General features: G+C 41.1%; 1 protein-coding gene across 1 annotated transcript in view; it reads right to left on the bottom strand.

Moving 5' to 3' along the window:
• Positions 1 to 277: 277 nt before the first annotated feature.
• Positions 278 to 15388, bottom strand: part of C5AR1 (complement C5a receptor 1) — a 51827-nt gene continuing 36716 nt past the window's right edge. Inside the window, exon 2 of the mRNA XM_085625625.1 lies at positions 278 to 3015. Within this exon, the coding sequence (XP_085481751.1) occupies positions 1920 to 2993 (1074 nt within the window). The 5' untranslated portion in view covers positions 2994 to 3015 and the 3' untranslated portion in view covers positions 278 to 1919. The remainder of the gene's footprint in view (positions 3016 to 15388) is intronic.

Here is a 15388-nt window from a genome sequence, read left to right as displayed (position 1 = left end):
CATACATAACATATAGTTTGAAGAAGTGTGGTTGTCACTAATGTGGAGTATTCCACCTTGACATCAACGCAAGCTTCTCTTGTCTATTTAATGCCACTCAGAACTCCTTGTTGGAAAATAACCTGCTATTGCCAACTACCGATCTATAATTCTATGCATAATAAAAGGAGCATTGAATACATTTATAAAAACATGTTCTCTCATTTTCTTATCACAATCTACTTGTGGCATCAACATTGTGCATCTATAATAAGAAAACAACATCACTTTTCAGTTGTAATAAGTTACTTCTATTGAGCTGTGACATCCCAATGCCTGCCATCAGAGCATTCGAAATTTGTGAAAAGCAGATCACTTTGCAGAATTACAACTGTTGTTTAAACAATGATCAGACGTACTAGGTTATCAGCTAATGTTCATCAAAATTAACAGTATCTAGGTGATAGGAGTTCTAATTAGTAATTGAACCGCTAGAGTTCATTACAAGAAGTAGGAATCTATTTTAATTTTAATGCACTTTCTAAACTACAGCTCCTGCTGAAGGAGATTTAAAAATATGCTATATTCACTTACAAGCAGCATGTTGCATTCGTATTTTCACATGACATATTCTACATGTATTTTAAAGTTCCGCACCCAAAATGTATGTTTCATTTAAAGAAACAAGCAATGCACCAGTATAACGTTAGTTGTAGAAAGGTAGCTGGACCAACCATACATTCTGTTATAAAATACCCTAAACTATAATTTACATGGACATCAATTTGGAGTTGAGGAACCTTATAAAATAACTCATGTCTTTGGCCAGGTTGATTTTTATTGTCAAAGAACTCAATGAATAGCAATGTCTCCATAATGTACAGCTGGGGGGGGCTTCATTCCCTATGTACCAACCTCTCTGTAACATTAACAAATCTAGAGCACATTCTGTTGCCATCTAAAATCCAATGAGCATTCTTCACAAAGGAGTCATACATGTGCATGCATGTTACTATTGCCTAACATGGCGTAGCTGTCGGAAAAACATTTGAGAGTGTTACTCGCTAACAGCGATGAGAAAAGTGGCAAGCAGTAATTTTTAGTATGTATTTTCGAACGCCATTTTATCATCCTGATTTTTGAGTTGCTTGGGGAAATTACTCTGATGAAGGGTATTTGATTGCGGAAAAACATTGGTTCTTGCTGAAATTTCTCCCTAGAAGAGCTTGTTAAACAATTAAAAATATAAGCAATAAATTCAATGTAAAAAAAAAAATCAATAAAGTTTTGAAGCATTTTTAAGCGATCATATACCATTAGTACAAAAAGTCACATCGGTGCATTATAACTGATAAAAATAATAAAATTAGAGATCTGGATGGTTCACATTTATAAAAAACCCTATACAAAAATGTCTCTGCCTGTTTCACCTCCTTTCAGATATAGTTTTGCCAGACCTATTAAATAACATTTTTCCATACAAGTGAAACATTTTGCGACTCATGAGATGCTCTGTGCTATCTTTCCCTCTTGTTGTTGATAACACAAGATATTTCATGGGTCCTAAGTCCCAAAATTGTGTCTCACGTTATACTTATAGTGCACTACGGCATCACCACTCTTTAACTTATATATCCTTTTACATTTCGCTCTTTCTGCTGTTTCTCTAAAATGTGAATCAGCTTCTCCAAACTCTCCTCGTATAATCAACAAAAATGATTTGATAAGCAATGGAATTATTGAATTTCTTTGTAACAGGTGGTTCTAAATGTAGTTGTTTGATTTTAATGGAGGCACGTTACGATTGGGTTCATACTAAAGTGCCCTGGACCGTTTAATATACAATCTAAATCGGTAGACAAGACCAGGGACCTCCAGGAACTGCCATTCAACATTAACGGTGAGTTTTGGAAGAAGAATTTCTTCAGGATCTGATGGTCTCAGACAACTGTGTCAGTCTGTCTTTCTTCAGTTGTTGACTTGGTCTTTTTACTATCAGCAAACGATGAAGTCGGGTCGTCCGTTAACACGTTTCTTAGTATGGTCTTTATAGACTTCTGGAATTTCTCCTTGAAGTCCTGCCCCATGATCACATAGATAACAGGGTTTATGCAGCTGTTGATGAAGGCAACACTGATGAACAGAGAATCCACAGCATTCGTTGACTGGAAAAGGTCTGAATTGGGATGGTTGGTGGCTAGTATAAGACCAGACACGTGGTATGGAAGCCAACAAACAAAAAAACCAACAATTACAACAAGGATCATTTTTAGCATCCTATTTGAATGGCTGAAGTGGCTGCGATTGACTTTTACGATAAGCAAGGTGTAACAAATTGAGATGGCCAGGAATGGAAAGATGAATCCAAACAAGAACCGAAAAACAGCAATTGAGGTCTCCACATTTTGGGCATAATCACCGGCGATGCCATAATGTGCATTGCAAGTGGTCTTATTGATTGATTTGGAAATGTTAACCTTTCTGAAAATGAAAGCGGGACTGGTCATGAGAAGCGCCAATATCCACAGTGACAGACAAGCTACTATGGCTTTCTGAACAGTGCGATGATTCTGGCACCAGATCGGCTTCATAACTAGAATACACCGATCCATGCTGATGGCAGTGAGGATGAGGACGCTGGCATACATATTGAGTAGATACACAGAAGGGATGACCCTGCATGCAAACGCGCCCAGGGGCCAGTGGTAGTCAAGGAGTGGCAGCATGATGGAAAACGGTATCACCAAACAGCAGAGGAAGTCCGCAATGGCGAGGTTCAAGAACCAAACAGTGTTCACCGTCCTTTTCATCTCACAGCCAGTCATCCAGATGACCACGCCATTTCCTGGAACCCCAAGAAGGAATACAATGCTGTAGATCACGAGGGAAACCACTCTCACTGCGCTTAGCGTAGGAGGCGGTGCCTTGGCATGGAAGTCTGGCAAGGTGAAATTCCTGACCAGTGTGTCATAGTCAGATGTGTTGTAATCATAGTAGTCATCTTCGAAAGTCATTTTCTCCTGGTTTTTATGGCACCTTAAAAAACATAACAAAAAAGACAATGAATTTTTATGTAAGAAGTCAAGTTTGATTACAGTCCATTACGAAGCTTGTTATAGTTTCTGGCAGACTTTGTAAGTACTTTTTCGGAGGGTGGGGGTGGTTAGACAGATGAGAATATGCAGCAGAAACGGAACCCTCAATGTAATGAATGCATCTCGCTTGCACCCTATAAGGAGGTTATGTTAACAGTGAATGGCAGAAAAGTCAGAATTTAGGCCAAGGGCTTCCTCTGGGTTATGGTGTTAGATCTCCACACCCACTGTAGAGTGAAGCGATATAAAGGAAAGATATTTACAGTGATTGGGTAAAATGATATTTTCACGTAGGGGAAAGGTGAATGCCTTACTGGCACAATTTGACCAAAGCTTACTCATACAAAGATAACATTGGTTAGTGAATCTCTCTGTCTAATTCAGCCAGTTGACTGGTTTATGCAAAGCTGGTTCGACTGTTAGAATCAAAGCTCTGTGGTTCCTTAGGTGAAACACTTATTGGAGAAGAATAAACGGCCATATTAACCAGCACCGCAGCCCGTTCTTTGCCTCACTGTGATAAAAGAGCGTAGTCTGAATGGCTGTTTATTGCACGTGAAGTTTTTTTATGGAATTGGCCTTCATTTTTCCGATTCTTCTCTAAATAGATTTGTGTCATCAATTCCTGTAATCTCCTACTTCTCCTGCCTATAAGTGTGGCATGTCTCGGAGGCACGGCCTTCTCGATTTAGACATATACATTTTTGTAACGTCCTTTCTGAGCAGCAGCGAGTTACAGGCATTCCCAGGCACCTACTCTAATAATTCAAATGGGGCAAATGTACTTGTTCTATACTGCCCTCGCATATTTTCAATGTGAAATAGAACCAGTGCTACAACTGTTGTTTTGAAATGTTCAGAGGTGTTCTGAAGTGATTTGTGAATGTGCCATGTGAGTTCTCTTGGAGATTTGTATGCACCTCAAACCCAGCTGGGCAGTAATAGAGCACTGTTCATGATATGGGGGATCCACGATCCTGAATGGTGATCATTGCAAAGGCTGTTAATGCAACTTGAGTTAACAGTTTAAATGGGTGTACTGTATTGGCCGTTGCCTTTCAACAGATTACTGTTAATTGGAAAAATACGTCCAATATTTCTTTCAAAGCATGGTGGTACAATGTCTGTCACAATCATAGACTTGATAATGCCTTTGTTTTTCCTATTCAAGCAGCAACTAAACGTGCAGACTTATGGCTCCCCATTACGTTATATTTAGATAATTGTGTTGCCCGTTCCTCTCGTCCATCGCCTGCTCAACAAGAAGTTCCTAAACCCCCATGATGCCCTTCCCGCGTCCATAATTTTTCAACATACTGTTTTGTTTTCACTCTTTTTGTACTTAGTTGTTTACAATATGATTGATGCAATTTTTTCGCTTCTTTCCAAATGCCCATGATTATTCTTTAGTTGTACACTCTCTCTCACCTATTTTATTTTGCATTCCCCTCCCTCCCCTTTCCTTCCCTCTCCCTCTTTTCTCCCCTTCCTAGCGGATATTCTGTATTGCATTCTTATTTTTCATTACCTAATAAAATTCTTTAAAACTTAAATGGGTGTACTGCATGTTATTGTACTAGGTTATTGTTGGTTCTTCTTCTCTATGAGGATGTGGCTGCTCTCTGCAGGGTCGGACTCAGAAGCAAAATATGCCCCGGCACCAATCTAACCGTGACCAGCAAATATTGTATTGTATTGTATTGTATTGTAAAATCACTTGTATAGCGCATGGCTACCCGTAAGCATCCCAGCGCTTTTGGTACAGAGTGGGCCTAGGGTGGATTCGCATCACATTGTTATGCTGCATTAAATTCTGGGGAATAGAAACGTTTTAAGTTGCTTCCTAAACTTAAGGAAGGTATGTTCCAGTCTTAAATAATCCGGGAGGGAATTCCACTCTTTTGCTGCTTGCAGAGAGAAGAGTCGGCCGCCTGAGCGGGCTCGTTTTATCCTCGGGATAATTGCCAGATTAAGTTCGCTCGATCTAAGCTTACGTTGGGGCCTATAAGGATGTATCATGTTTTCCAATATGGAAGGACCTTCTCTATGTAGGATCTTATGTGTGATGCAGAGCGATTTAAATCGCACTCGCTCCTTCACCGGGAGCCAATGAAGCGATCTCAAGGCTGGCTTTGCCGACATATATCTATTGGTGCCCGTTAAGATCCTAGCAGCATAGTTTTGGGCCACTTGCAAGGTTTTAAAAGTGGAAGTTGGGGCCCCTAGATATATAGCATTCCCGTAATCGATTCGCGACAAGACCAGCGCCTGGACTACGGTCTTCCTTGCTGTTTCTGGAAGTTGGGGCAAGATTTTACGGAGGGATTTCAGTATCCCATGACAGACTGCAGATGTCTTTCTGGCTTGACTCTCAAAAGATAAACCATTATCAAGCCAAAAGCCTAGGCTCTTTATTTCTGTCTTAGGAGATGGTATAGCACCCATACTGGTAGGCCAGGCGAGATGGTCGGGAATATCCTGTCTGCCTAAGAGCATCAGCTCCGTTTTTCCTCCATTGAGTCTCAGTTGAGACAGATTCATCCAATTTACCACCGTCTCCAGACAATTTGCCAGGTTGTTCGGCGGGGACTCTATTTGTTGCAGAGAAAACACCAGCTGGGTGTCGTCAGCATAACTTATTAGCTGGATGCCAAACGGGGCAACCAGTTCTGCCAGCGGGGCCATATATACGTTGAACAGTGTGGGGCTAAGGGAAGAACCCTGTGGTACCCCACACTGTAACGGTAACAGGCGGGAACAGCTATTGCCCTCAAATACCTGGAAGTATCTATCCTCCAGAAAGGATCTAAGCCACCTCCAGGCTTTTCCGGTTATCCCAAGATTCCGGAGTCGAGTCAGCAGCAGATGGTGGTTAACTGTGTCGAAGGCGGCGCTGAGGTCCAGAAGGATAATGGCAGCGCTGCCACCTGCGTCCAAAATCCTTCTGGCCTCTTCCACCACCTTCAACAATGCTGTTTCAGTGCCTTGTCCCCTTCTGAATCCTGTCTGGGATGGATGGAGGAGATTGTGCTTCTCCAGAAATGCCGCCAGTTGGATGTTTGTCAGTTTCTCAATTAACTTCCCCATCCCAGGTAACAAGGATACCGGGCGATAATTCGCTAGGTCTTCAGGGTCGAGGTTCGGTTTTTTAATTAGAGATCTGACCATGGCCACTTTCCATACCTTGGGAACCGTAGCCAATGTGATAGCTAAAAAAGTGACCCACATCTGCAAATCGGGTTGTTTTAAACTTGTAAAGACACGCTGTACAAGTGGTTTGCAAGGTATTGGAGACTGCATGCATTTGTGCTTGCTGCATGTGATGTTTGTGGGAATATCAGGGAAATCAACAGTAAAAACGGGCCCATCAAACTATAAAATACGCCCACCAGCAGCCATAAAACAGACCGTACACTAACCTGTCAGACCAGCCCTTTGGTCAGTGCCAGATTGCCATATTGTCTCTCACAGTCTCCTCAAGCTTCGTTTTTTTTCTCTGTATGTCTATTGAAAATTTACAGGTAAATTTATCTTTCTTTTCTATTCCTCTATAACAAAAAAGCTATTCAATCCAAATATTGCCCTGTCTCCCACAGATTAGCCATTCTTACATAGGTCTCAAACGACCCTCACTTAAGTGAGCTGTCTCTTGCCTTGCCGTGTGTTTTTCTTGAAATAATCCCTGTTTATAGTCATGAACTCCCAAATGTCATCTGACCAAAAATGTTTCAGAAGAATATTTAGGTAGCATCTTCGGATATTTTAACCTAACCTAACCTAACCTAACCTAACATAACATAAAATAACATAACATAGCATAACACAACACAACACAACATAACATACAATTAGAAAACTATAAAAATAACAATAAGATAGCAGTAGCATAACATAACATAAATACATAACACACCATGACATACCATAGCATAACATAACAACATAACATAGCATTCCATAACATAACACAACATAAAATAACATAACATCAAATAACAATAACATAACGATAGCATAACATTACCTAACAATAACAAAACAATAACTTAATATAAAATAACATAATATATCATAAAATAAAATAACAATCACATAACATAAAATAACATAAAAATAATAATAACATAGCATAACAATAATAATAACATAACATTACACAACATGACATAACATAACAGTAACATACCATACCAATAAAATAACATCAAATAACATTACACAACATAGCAATAACATAACATAACAATAACATAACAAAACAATAACATGATGTTAAAAAACTGGTATCTTATACGGAAAGAACCTTAAAAATCAAGGTGCTTCTAACTCCCAAAAAGTGGTCTTTACATAAAGGCATTAGGTAAAGTAGGTAGTACTCCTGTTATTGTGTAGAGAGTAAATGAAGGAATGAATGATCTTTATTGTAAAATTAATTAAAATCATTCATTCATATACAGGGTGATTCACAAAAGCATTTAAAGGACGTAGTACTTCAAAAGATTCTTTGCACATTGCCCCCTAAACATCTAAAATGGAAATATTCAGGAAGGATTTACCTACCAATAGAACCAACAGAAAAGACTGTACCCTCTTTGAACTTTGATTGACAGGGAGTTGGACAGTTCAGGGCCGAAGGCGAGTAAGAGTGCCTAACAGAGTCCTCCTGCAGTACTACTTCCTATACTCCTAAATGCTGTAGTGCATCAACCCCATTAAATTCAGCTCTAACCTCAAAGGTCATCGAGAGTAAATAGAAGAATGCTCACACATCAGTAATGGGAGAAGAGATAGGCATCACAGATGGGAATATTTAAAAAAAAAACACTTCTCCAATCACTATCAAACTAAAAAATATACCAATTCACACCAGTTGAAAATAATAAATACAAGAGTAAAGGGGACAAGATATAAAAGGCAATAAAAACTTTGTAACCCTACTGACATTAAAGGAATTACTATAGTAAACGAGAAGTATAAAACCAGTTCAAAGCCCAGGAACACACACGTTCACAAAATGCTCAACTACAGATTTTCACTGAGGGCAAGTCAATGCGGGTGGGAACCTCTTCGAGTAAATGCCCCTGGTAACTGTCTTTAGAGATTATATTGCAGTTATTCAGAGTTGTTGTTCAATAAGCACAGAGCTAGCTTTGACCTTGCATATGAAATGGGTATTCACAGTATAAAACTATGTAACAAAAAGGTGTTGTTCTAATGTGTTGTTGCTAGTGCACAGGAAAAGCTAATTCGAATGTGATGAGCTCCTGGTAAGATGGTAAGAGAGAGCACATTTATAGGCACAGACTTGCATCCAGTGGAGGTAAGTTTATGTTACCTGAGGAAAAGCCAGCTAAACCCTTCAATATTATATGTGTAAAATAGTTTGCAGCTTTAGAGGCACCTCAAATGTATCTGTACGTTCACAAAGGCCTTCATGAGTGTGTATTAATGTAGCACTGCTTCTGGTAATCAAATGCAATTCACACAGGAAAGGGCATAGACCTACACCTGTCCTGTCTCTCATGGGAGGTATTCTCCCCCCAAAGTGTGTATAGGTGTAAATGTGGGAGTGGCTATGGCGAGTGGCAGGAACATTGGGAATGTTTACACCAATTTGGAAGGAGGAAAGAAAAAAATTCCTTAGGGGCATGCCAATACAAAAACACACCTACATAAGGGTAAGTCAATCTACTCTAGTAGTAAATCTACTCTAGTAGTGCTATATCCAAATAAGCTCAAATCTACTCTGGTCAAGCCTAACATTTAAAAACTAAAATTAGATTTTAAAAAATGTCAACTGCATTACACATTGCAGACATGTATACAAAACAATGTGCAACTATGTTAGAAACCTGTTAAAAAATAAAGAAATATAATTGTAAAATAATGGACACATAACTTAAGCCATTGCAGACACCCATCCAAATAGCACTTTAAGATAAAGTTGCACATTCTTAAACAATCACAACTCTGTAAATTGTTAATGAAGTAACACTATTCCACACACACTCAAAGACACATCATAACACATTGCATGCCTCAAACACATTCTTTCACTCTCTTCTCTCACCCCCATAACGTCGTTCAGCACAATAGGAAGAAATGATTGTTAGATGCGAATCAGTTTCCTCATGTGATGCATGCCTCTCTATGCTTTTTAATTCATAGCTCTATACAGCATAGGGGAGGATTTCTTATACTTTCTGGAACTACATTTTTCAGCTTTTCTCCTAAAATACCCCTCAATAGTTACTAGTAATAAATATAGTGATATTTTGAGTTTTATGTGTCCCAATTCCCATATGCAAGGGGTTGCGGAGTGGGAATATGTATTCCTTATTTGAGGCATAAATCCCCACTGCATCTGCTTAATAGCATCTAGTGAAACTTGGTGCTGTGGTGTGGAGCTGGGCCCACAATTTCCAGATGCATCAGCTTCACCATGTCTTAGTCTCAGATGCTAAACCACTGTATAAGGACGTTGGAGCCAGACCTAAAGATTTGACAGGGCTGTTGAGGTTCTTTAATGGAGTCTTAATGTCCTTGTTCGATGACCCAGTGAAGTGGAGGTTCCGTTTCACGGAACCTAAGCTCGGTCTGTCTGCGAAGGGAAATGAAGTATGTGTACAATCATGAATACAAGCACAGAGGCATCTGAAACATTACCTTCCTGGATTTTTCTCTGTCACTTTTGGCATTGCCATTGTTGGTAGAGGAGCTTATGGACACGTAAGCATGCTCTGCTGTGGATAAGGAGACTGTAGTGGCCTTGATCAACAACCAGCTGCTGAAAAAGGAGGAGTGCTGATTCCTTCAAGGGTGTTTGCCCCATGGTTGGAAACCGGTATGTGCTGGAGTTTGAGAAAAACTTCCTAGAAGCTCTCTTTCATTAAAAGTAGACGAAGTTCCAGAGGTTGGGATCCTATGAAGGGGCCTCCCCAACCTATATTCTTTGAGAATTCAGAATCATGCAAATTGCATGGGTGTGAGGCAATTTTGCACCAGTGTAGACAATCCTATTTTGGTGAAGTGCAAATTTGTATTGCCAGCTGCACTGATCATCCAGTATAAGAACAGCGTTTGCACTCACTAATGAGTGCAAAATGTGTTTTTTCTTACCCCACTGACACCAGTGTTAGTTGAGATAAGTAGGGGACCAAAACCCGAGTTCCATGCCCATGGACGTCAATTAGAGGTAACGAAGGGCAGCTCAGGCTACCCCAGGTCTGCCCTTTCAGGGCACTGGCACTGCTCCTGCTACCACTGGTCACGGAGACTCCAAAGGCAGCTGCAAGAACAGAAAGTAAATAGGTTTCTAAGAGGAAGTCATTTTCTGTAATTTCTTCTCCTTGTCCATTCCTCTAAGGGTGAGACGAAATGTCATTGGGCCAGAAAGTGTGTCATGGTATTTCGGTCACCCCTTACAATTTAGTAAATTGACATTGATGTCTGTGCTGAAATAAGGTTGAGTTGTGAAGGTTAAGAATGCTTGGAGGGGATCGTTATTATGAGTTCACCATGTTAGACCAGTTTGCATAAATAATTTGCTTTTGTGAGTGCAGTTCCGTCTGAAATAACTTGACCTTTTTCACAATATGAAGCTTTTTTTGTAGCGTTTCCCATTGTCGATCCTCCGAGGTGTTGAGACATTCATGGCATCAGCTCGTATTGTTGACCACTACCCAGCAAACAGAATATACCTGGGAGACAGCCATTTTAATGAGCTAGACAGCTTCTTTCAATTACTAGTTGTTTTTTACGAATACACAAGGAGAGAACTGTTCATAAGAAAGATGTGGCAGGTTGGATAATAGCGGGCTTAGCTCCTCGTGGGGCTGGTGCTGAAATGCCCCATGGGCGCCGCAAAAGGAATCTTTGGCAGAGATCTTTTTTATATCTGTGATGATGAGTGCGGGTGTGAGAGTGAGTGTTAGACCTGGCCCTTTGGACAGGTTTCTTCCCAAATATTTTGCCTGTCGCCTCCTATTTTTCAGACCCTGTTTTTGTTGGCTACAGGATTCTGGGCACTTTACCACTCCTGACCAGTGCTAAAGTGCAAATGCTCTCTGTATAATTTATCCAGGATTGGCATATTTGATTTACTGGTAAGTCCCTAGTAAAATGCACGGTGTGTGCCAGCGCCTGTAAATCAAATGCTACTAGTGGGCTTCCAGCACTGGTTGTGCCACCTCCATGAGTAGCCCTGTAATATGTCTCAGGCCTACCACTGTAGTGTCTGCCCGCATGTTGACCTGGCAAGTGCACCCACTTGTCAGGCCCAAACCTTCCCTTTTCCTTACATGTAAGGCACCCCTATGAAAGGTCCAAGGTAACCCCCCCCCCCCATGGGCAGGGTGCAGTATATGGGAAAGGCAGGGCATGAACAAGTGTGTGCGTCATGTCCTGATAGTGAAATACTGTGTATTTCGTTTTTCACTGTTGAAAGGCTATCTGTCCCATAGGATAACATGGGAGTTAATTTGAAACATCTTACAAATCTACCTTTCCACTGGGACAAGAGAAAGAAATTGAGTTTAGGCTCTCTGAACTCAGAATTCAATATCACATCAGTTAGTAAAGATGGTTTTTAAATCGTGTGTTTGAAAATGACACTTTTAGAAAGTAGGCATTTTCTTGTTCAACTATTCTGTGTTCGCCTGCCTGTTTGTGTATTCAGTGTCTGAAGTTTGATTGACAAGAGCTAAGATGGGCATTCACTCTAGACAGTCAATGGCGGTGGTTGAGGTGTGCCCTGCCTTGCCTGGTTGACTCATCGCTGAGCTGAATAGACATGGGGGTATATTTACAAGGACTTAACACCACCGTAGTTCAATTTTTTAGAAGTTTTCAGCTTTTTTTATCATCTTACTGACAAGTTGCCGCTAACTTCAGCTAAGCTAAGCTTCAGCGCCGGGACACCCCGTTGGATGTAGCTGTGCACTTAATAATATTCTTTATGATTATTATTATTATTATTAACTGCATAACTGCAGCGTAAACATGAATTTTCAATTCTGTTAGCTGGACTTAATGAAAATGAGATGCAAGGTAGGCGTTCCCGTGAAAAAACTGCCGCTAACCACACTTCGTGATATTTACAAGGAATTCCTTGTATGGTGCAAAACTGAAAAAACTGCCTCTAAGACCAGTTAGAGGCAGTTGTTTAAGACCCAAAAATAGCTGGTCTTAAAATTGATGCAAACACTTAGGCACACATATAAGATGTTTTGGCGCTGTACTGCGCTGAACGGAATATTGCTGCCCTGCGCCAAAACAAAAGGCCACACATTTCACTGCGCCCTTCCTTGCGACACCATGGATGCGCCTTATTAACTGTAATACGTTCCATATCACAATCAATGACAGATACGTCTGTAATCCTGACATATCTGTCAGCGCTAAAGTCATGCATTACTGCAGTTGTGTCGTAAGCATGACGCAACTCCAGCAATGCATGGGGCAGGCCTATCCCTACGGCACTGTGTCACCCTTATGCCCACCATGAGGCAGGTATAAGGTTCTGACGCAGTGGCGTCCTAGAATTGTCGCAGTGAAATCTGATAGATTTCACTGCACCACTCCTACGAAGCTTTGTTGCGTGTAAACGCACACCCTGCATATATCATACCTGACACAGGTAAAATGTGGCACAGGGCATTACAAGGTCACGCATATGCCTAGATGCATCACTTTGTAAATTTGGCGCTACGTGGTGCAAAATTAACACTGCAAACTGTCGGAAGGGGCTCGTGAATAATCCCCCTCTATTTTCCCCCTACATTGATGCACAATGGCAGCCATGCACCAACGCAGGCACCCTTGTGCCCTGGTGTTGTGGAGTTGATTGATGTTTTGCAGGAAGGGACACCTACCTGCACAAAACCAATCAATCCAGGGTATTTCCTCTTCCTCTGTGTGGTGTGTGTTGACGGCAGATTGGAAGACTGTGTGAGTTTCAGGGGTATTGTTGTGGCTCCATCTCTTCTCAATCCAGTGGTGAATATTTCATCTTACACACTGGCACAAGATGAAGAGCGTATTCTATCTAAGGGGCTCTCTTTCATACCCACGTCTCATCCAAATAACTTCGACACAAGGGTCGAACTGCATGCCTTCTTCAGGAAGATCCGCTTGAGATATTTTTTCAAACATTCTGTGTCTGATTCATCACATTCAGCTACAGGATTGAGGGTCCCCTCCACTTTTGTCCCGCCTACTAATGCTATGACCAATAAGATCTTGGCATATGAAAACATGGTATTAACCGACGTGATGAAATTATTGGCAACGTACAAACATACCATCCCCAACACCAGTAAATTGGAGAGGATGGCTTTAACCAAATTGAAGAACAACAAAGATATTGTCATAAAGGCTGCCGACAAAGGCGGTGCCATCGTCATCCAGGATACAACAGCTTACAAGGATGAGATTCTGAGACAGCTCCAAGATGGGGTGAGCTACTCCAAATTACGATCTGACCCAACTAATGACTTGGCAGAGGAAATCCTGAAAGTTACCTCCGAAGCTTTTGGACAAGGTATTCTCAGTAAACTTGAGTTTGATTATCTCAATCAAAAATATCCTCGATTGCCTACCATATATACCTTGCCCAAAATTCACAAAGATTTTCACAAACCACCTGGACGTCCCATTGTTTCAGGATGTGGCTCCCTGCTGGAACCATTATGCAAGTATGTGGATTTCTTTCTGAAACCACTGGTGGAAAAAACTGAAGCTTACCTAAGGGATACGATGCAGACGATCAATCTGGTCGACCAATTACCCTTTGATCCCAGTGGCCAGCTACTTGTGACCTGTGACATCGTGTCCTTATACACCAGCATTCCCCAGATACCTGCCTTGTCAGTCATGAGTGAAGTTCTCAATACTCGACCATCACCAATGAGAGTACCAACAGATTTTATAATCTCACTTTTGACGATTGCCATGAAGAAAAACTTCTTTTTCTTCCAAGGAGATTACTACGTTCAGACTAAAGGTGTAGCCATGGGAGCAGCCTTCGCTCCGGATCTAGCAATAATCTACATGGACCATTTTGAACGGTTGTTCATTTTTGACAATAATCCATTTCCTGGTAAGATCAATTTATGGAGACGGTATATCGACGATATACTCTTGATTTGGAATGGTGATGCCATGGAGTTGGCAGTCTTTCATCAATGGCTTAATCAATGCAATAATAACATTCAGTTTACAATACACTCTGATGCCAAAGAACTTGCTTTCCTGGACATCAAGATCTACAGCGAGGACAACAAATTACATACAACACTGTATCGAAAACCTGCTGAACGCAATTCTTTACTCAGATACAACAGCCACCATCCACGTGGCCTAAGGGACAATTTACCATTTGGCCAGTTTTTGAGGATCCGCAGAAACTGCACTAAAAAAGATGACTACCTTGTTGAATCTGAGGATCTCAGCAATCGACTACTAATAAGGGGGTACCCGAGGAGATTGGTCAAGAAAGCACGCAAGAGGGCATGGTTCAACCCCAGAGAAACCCTTTTAACACCCAAGGCGAAACAAGACGTGGCTTTGCAGAGAATGATTTGTGTTACCACCTTCTCTACAAGAAGCAATGCAATTAAGAAAGTGATTAATCAACATTGGAATTTGGTGGCTGATGACATCGACCAACCCAACCCGCCTATGCATTCCTTCAAGAAAGCTAGATGCGTGAAGGATTATGTAGTCCACTCTTTCCTGGAAACGGCAACAACACCTACCATCCAAGAACTTTGGAGTCTGCCACCAGTGATTGGACATTTCAAGTGTGGTCATTGTAAGGCCTGCGAAACAACTGACACGACAAAAATGTTCTCCTACAAAGAACACTCGATTACTCTCAGTTCATTCACCAATTGTAACTCTGTGAATGTAATCTATGGTATTGGTTGTCCTTGTGGGTTACTTTACATTGGACAAACCCAACAGAAAGTCAAGTCGAGAATTCTGCAACACCATAGCCGAATCCGTTGTAATGTGGTTGGTGCCCCCCTGGTTGAACATTGTGTTTCAAAAAATCACAAGCCGAATGATCTGAAATGGCTGGTACTTGAGAAGGTGAGGGTTGGTCCCAGAGGTGGGAATCTGTCAGCTATTCTTAATGTGAGAGAATCTAAATGGATGATACGGTTGGACACTGTCGCTAATGGGCTGAACGAATTTGATGGTAGCAAAGCCCAATTAGCGGTCCTTAGAACCTAACCTTTATCTATTCCTTCCGGACAGGAGACACTCACCCTCCCGTGTTCCATGATTTAACCTTTTGTAACTTCATTGTT

The sequence above is a fragment of the Triturus cristatus genome, chromosome 9 (assembly GCF_964204655.1).
Source record: "Triturus cristatus chromosome 9, aTriCri1.1, whole genome shotgun sequence".
Taxonomy (NCBI): domain Eukaryota; kingdom Metazoa; phylum Chordata; class Amphibia; order Caudata; family Salamandridae; genus Triturus; species Triturus cristatus.
This window is presented reverse-complemented; position numbering and strand designations above follow the sequence as displayed.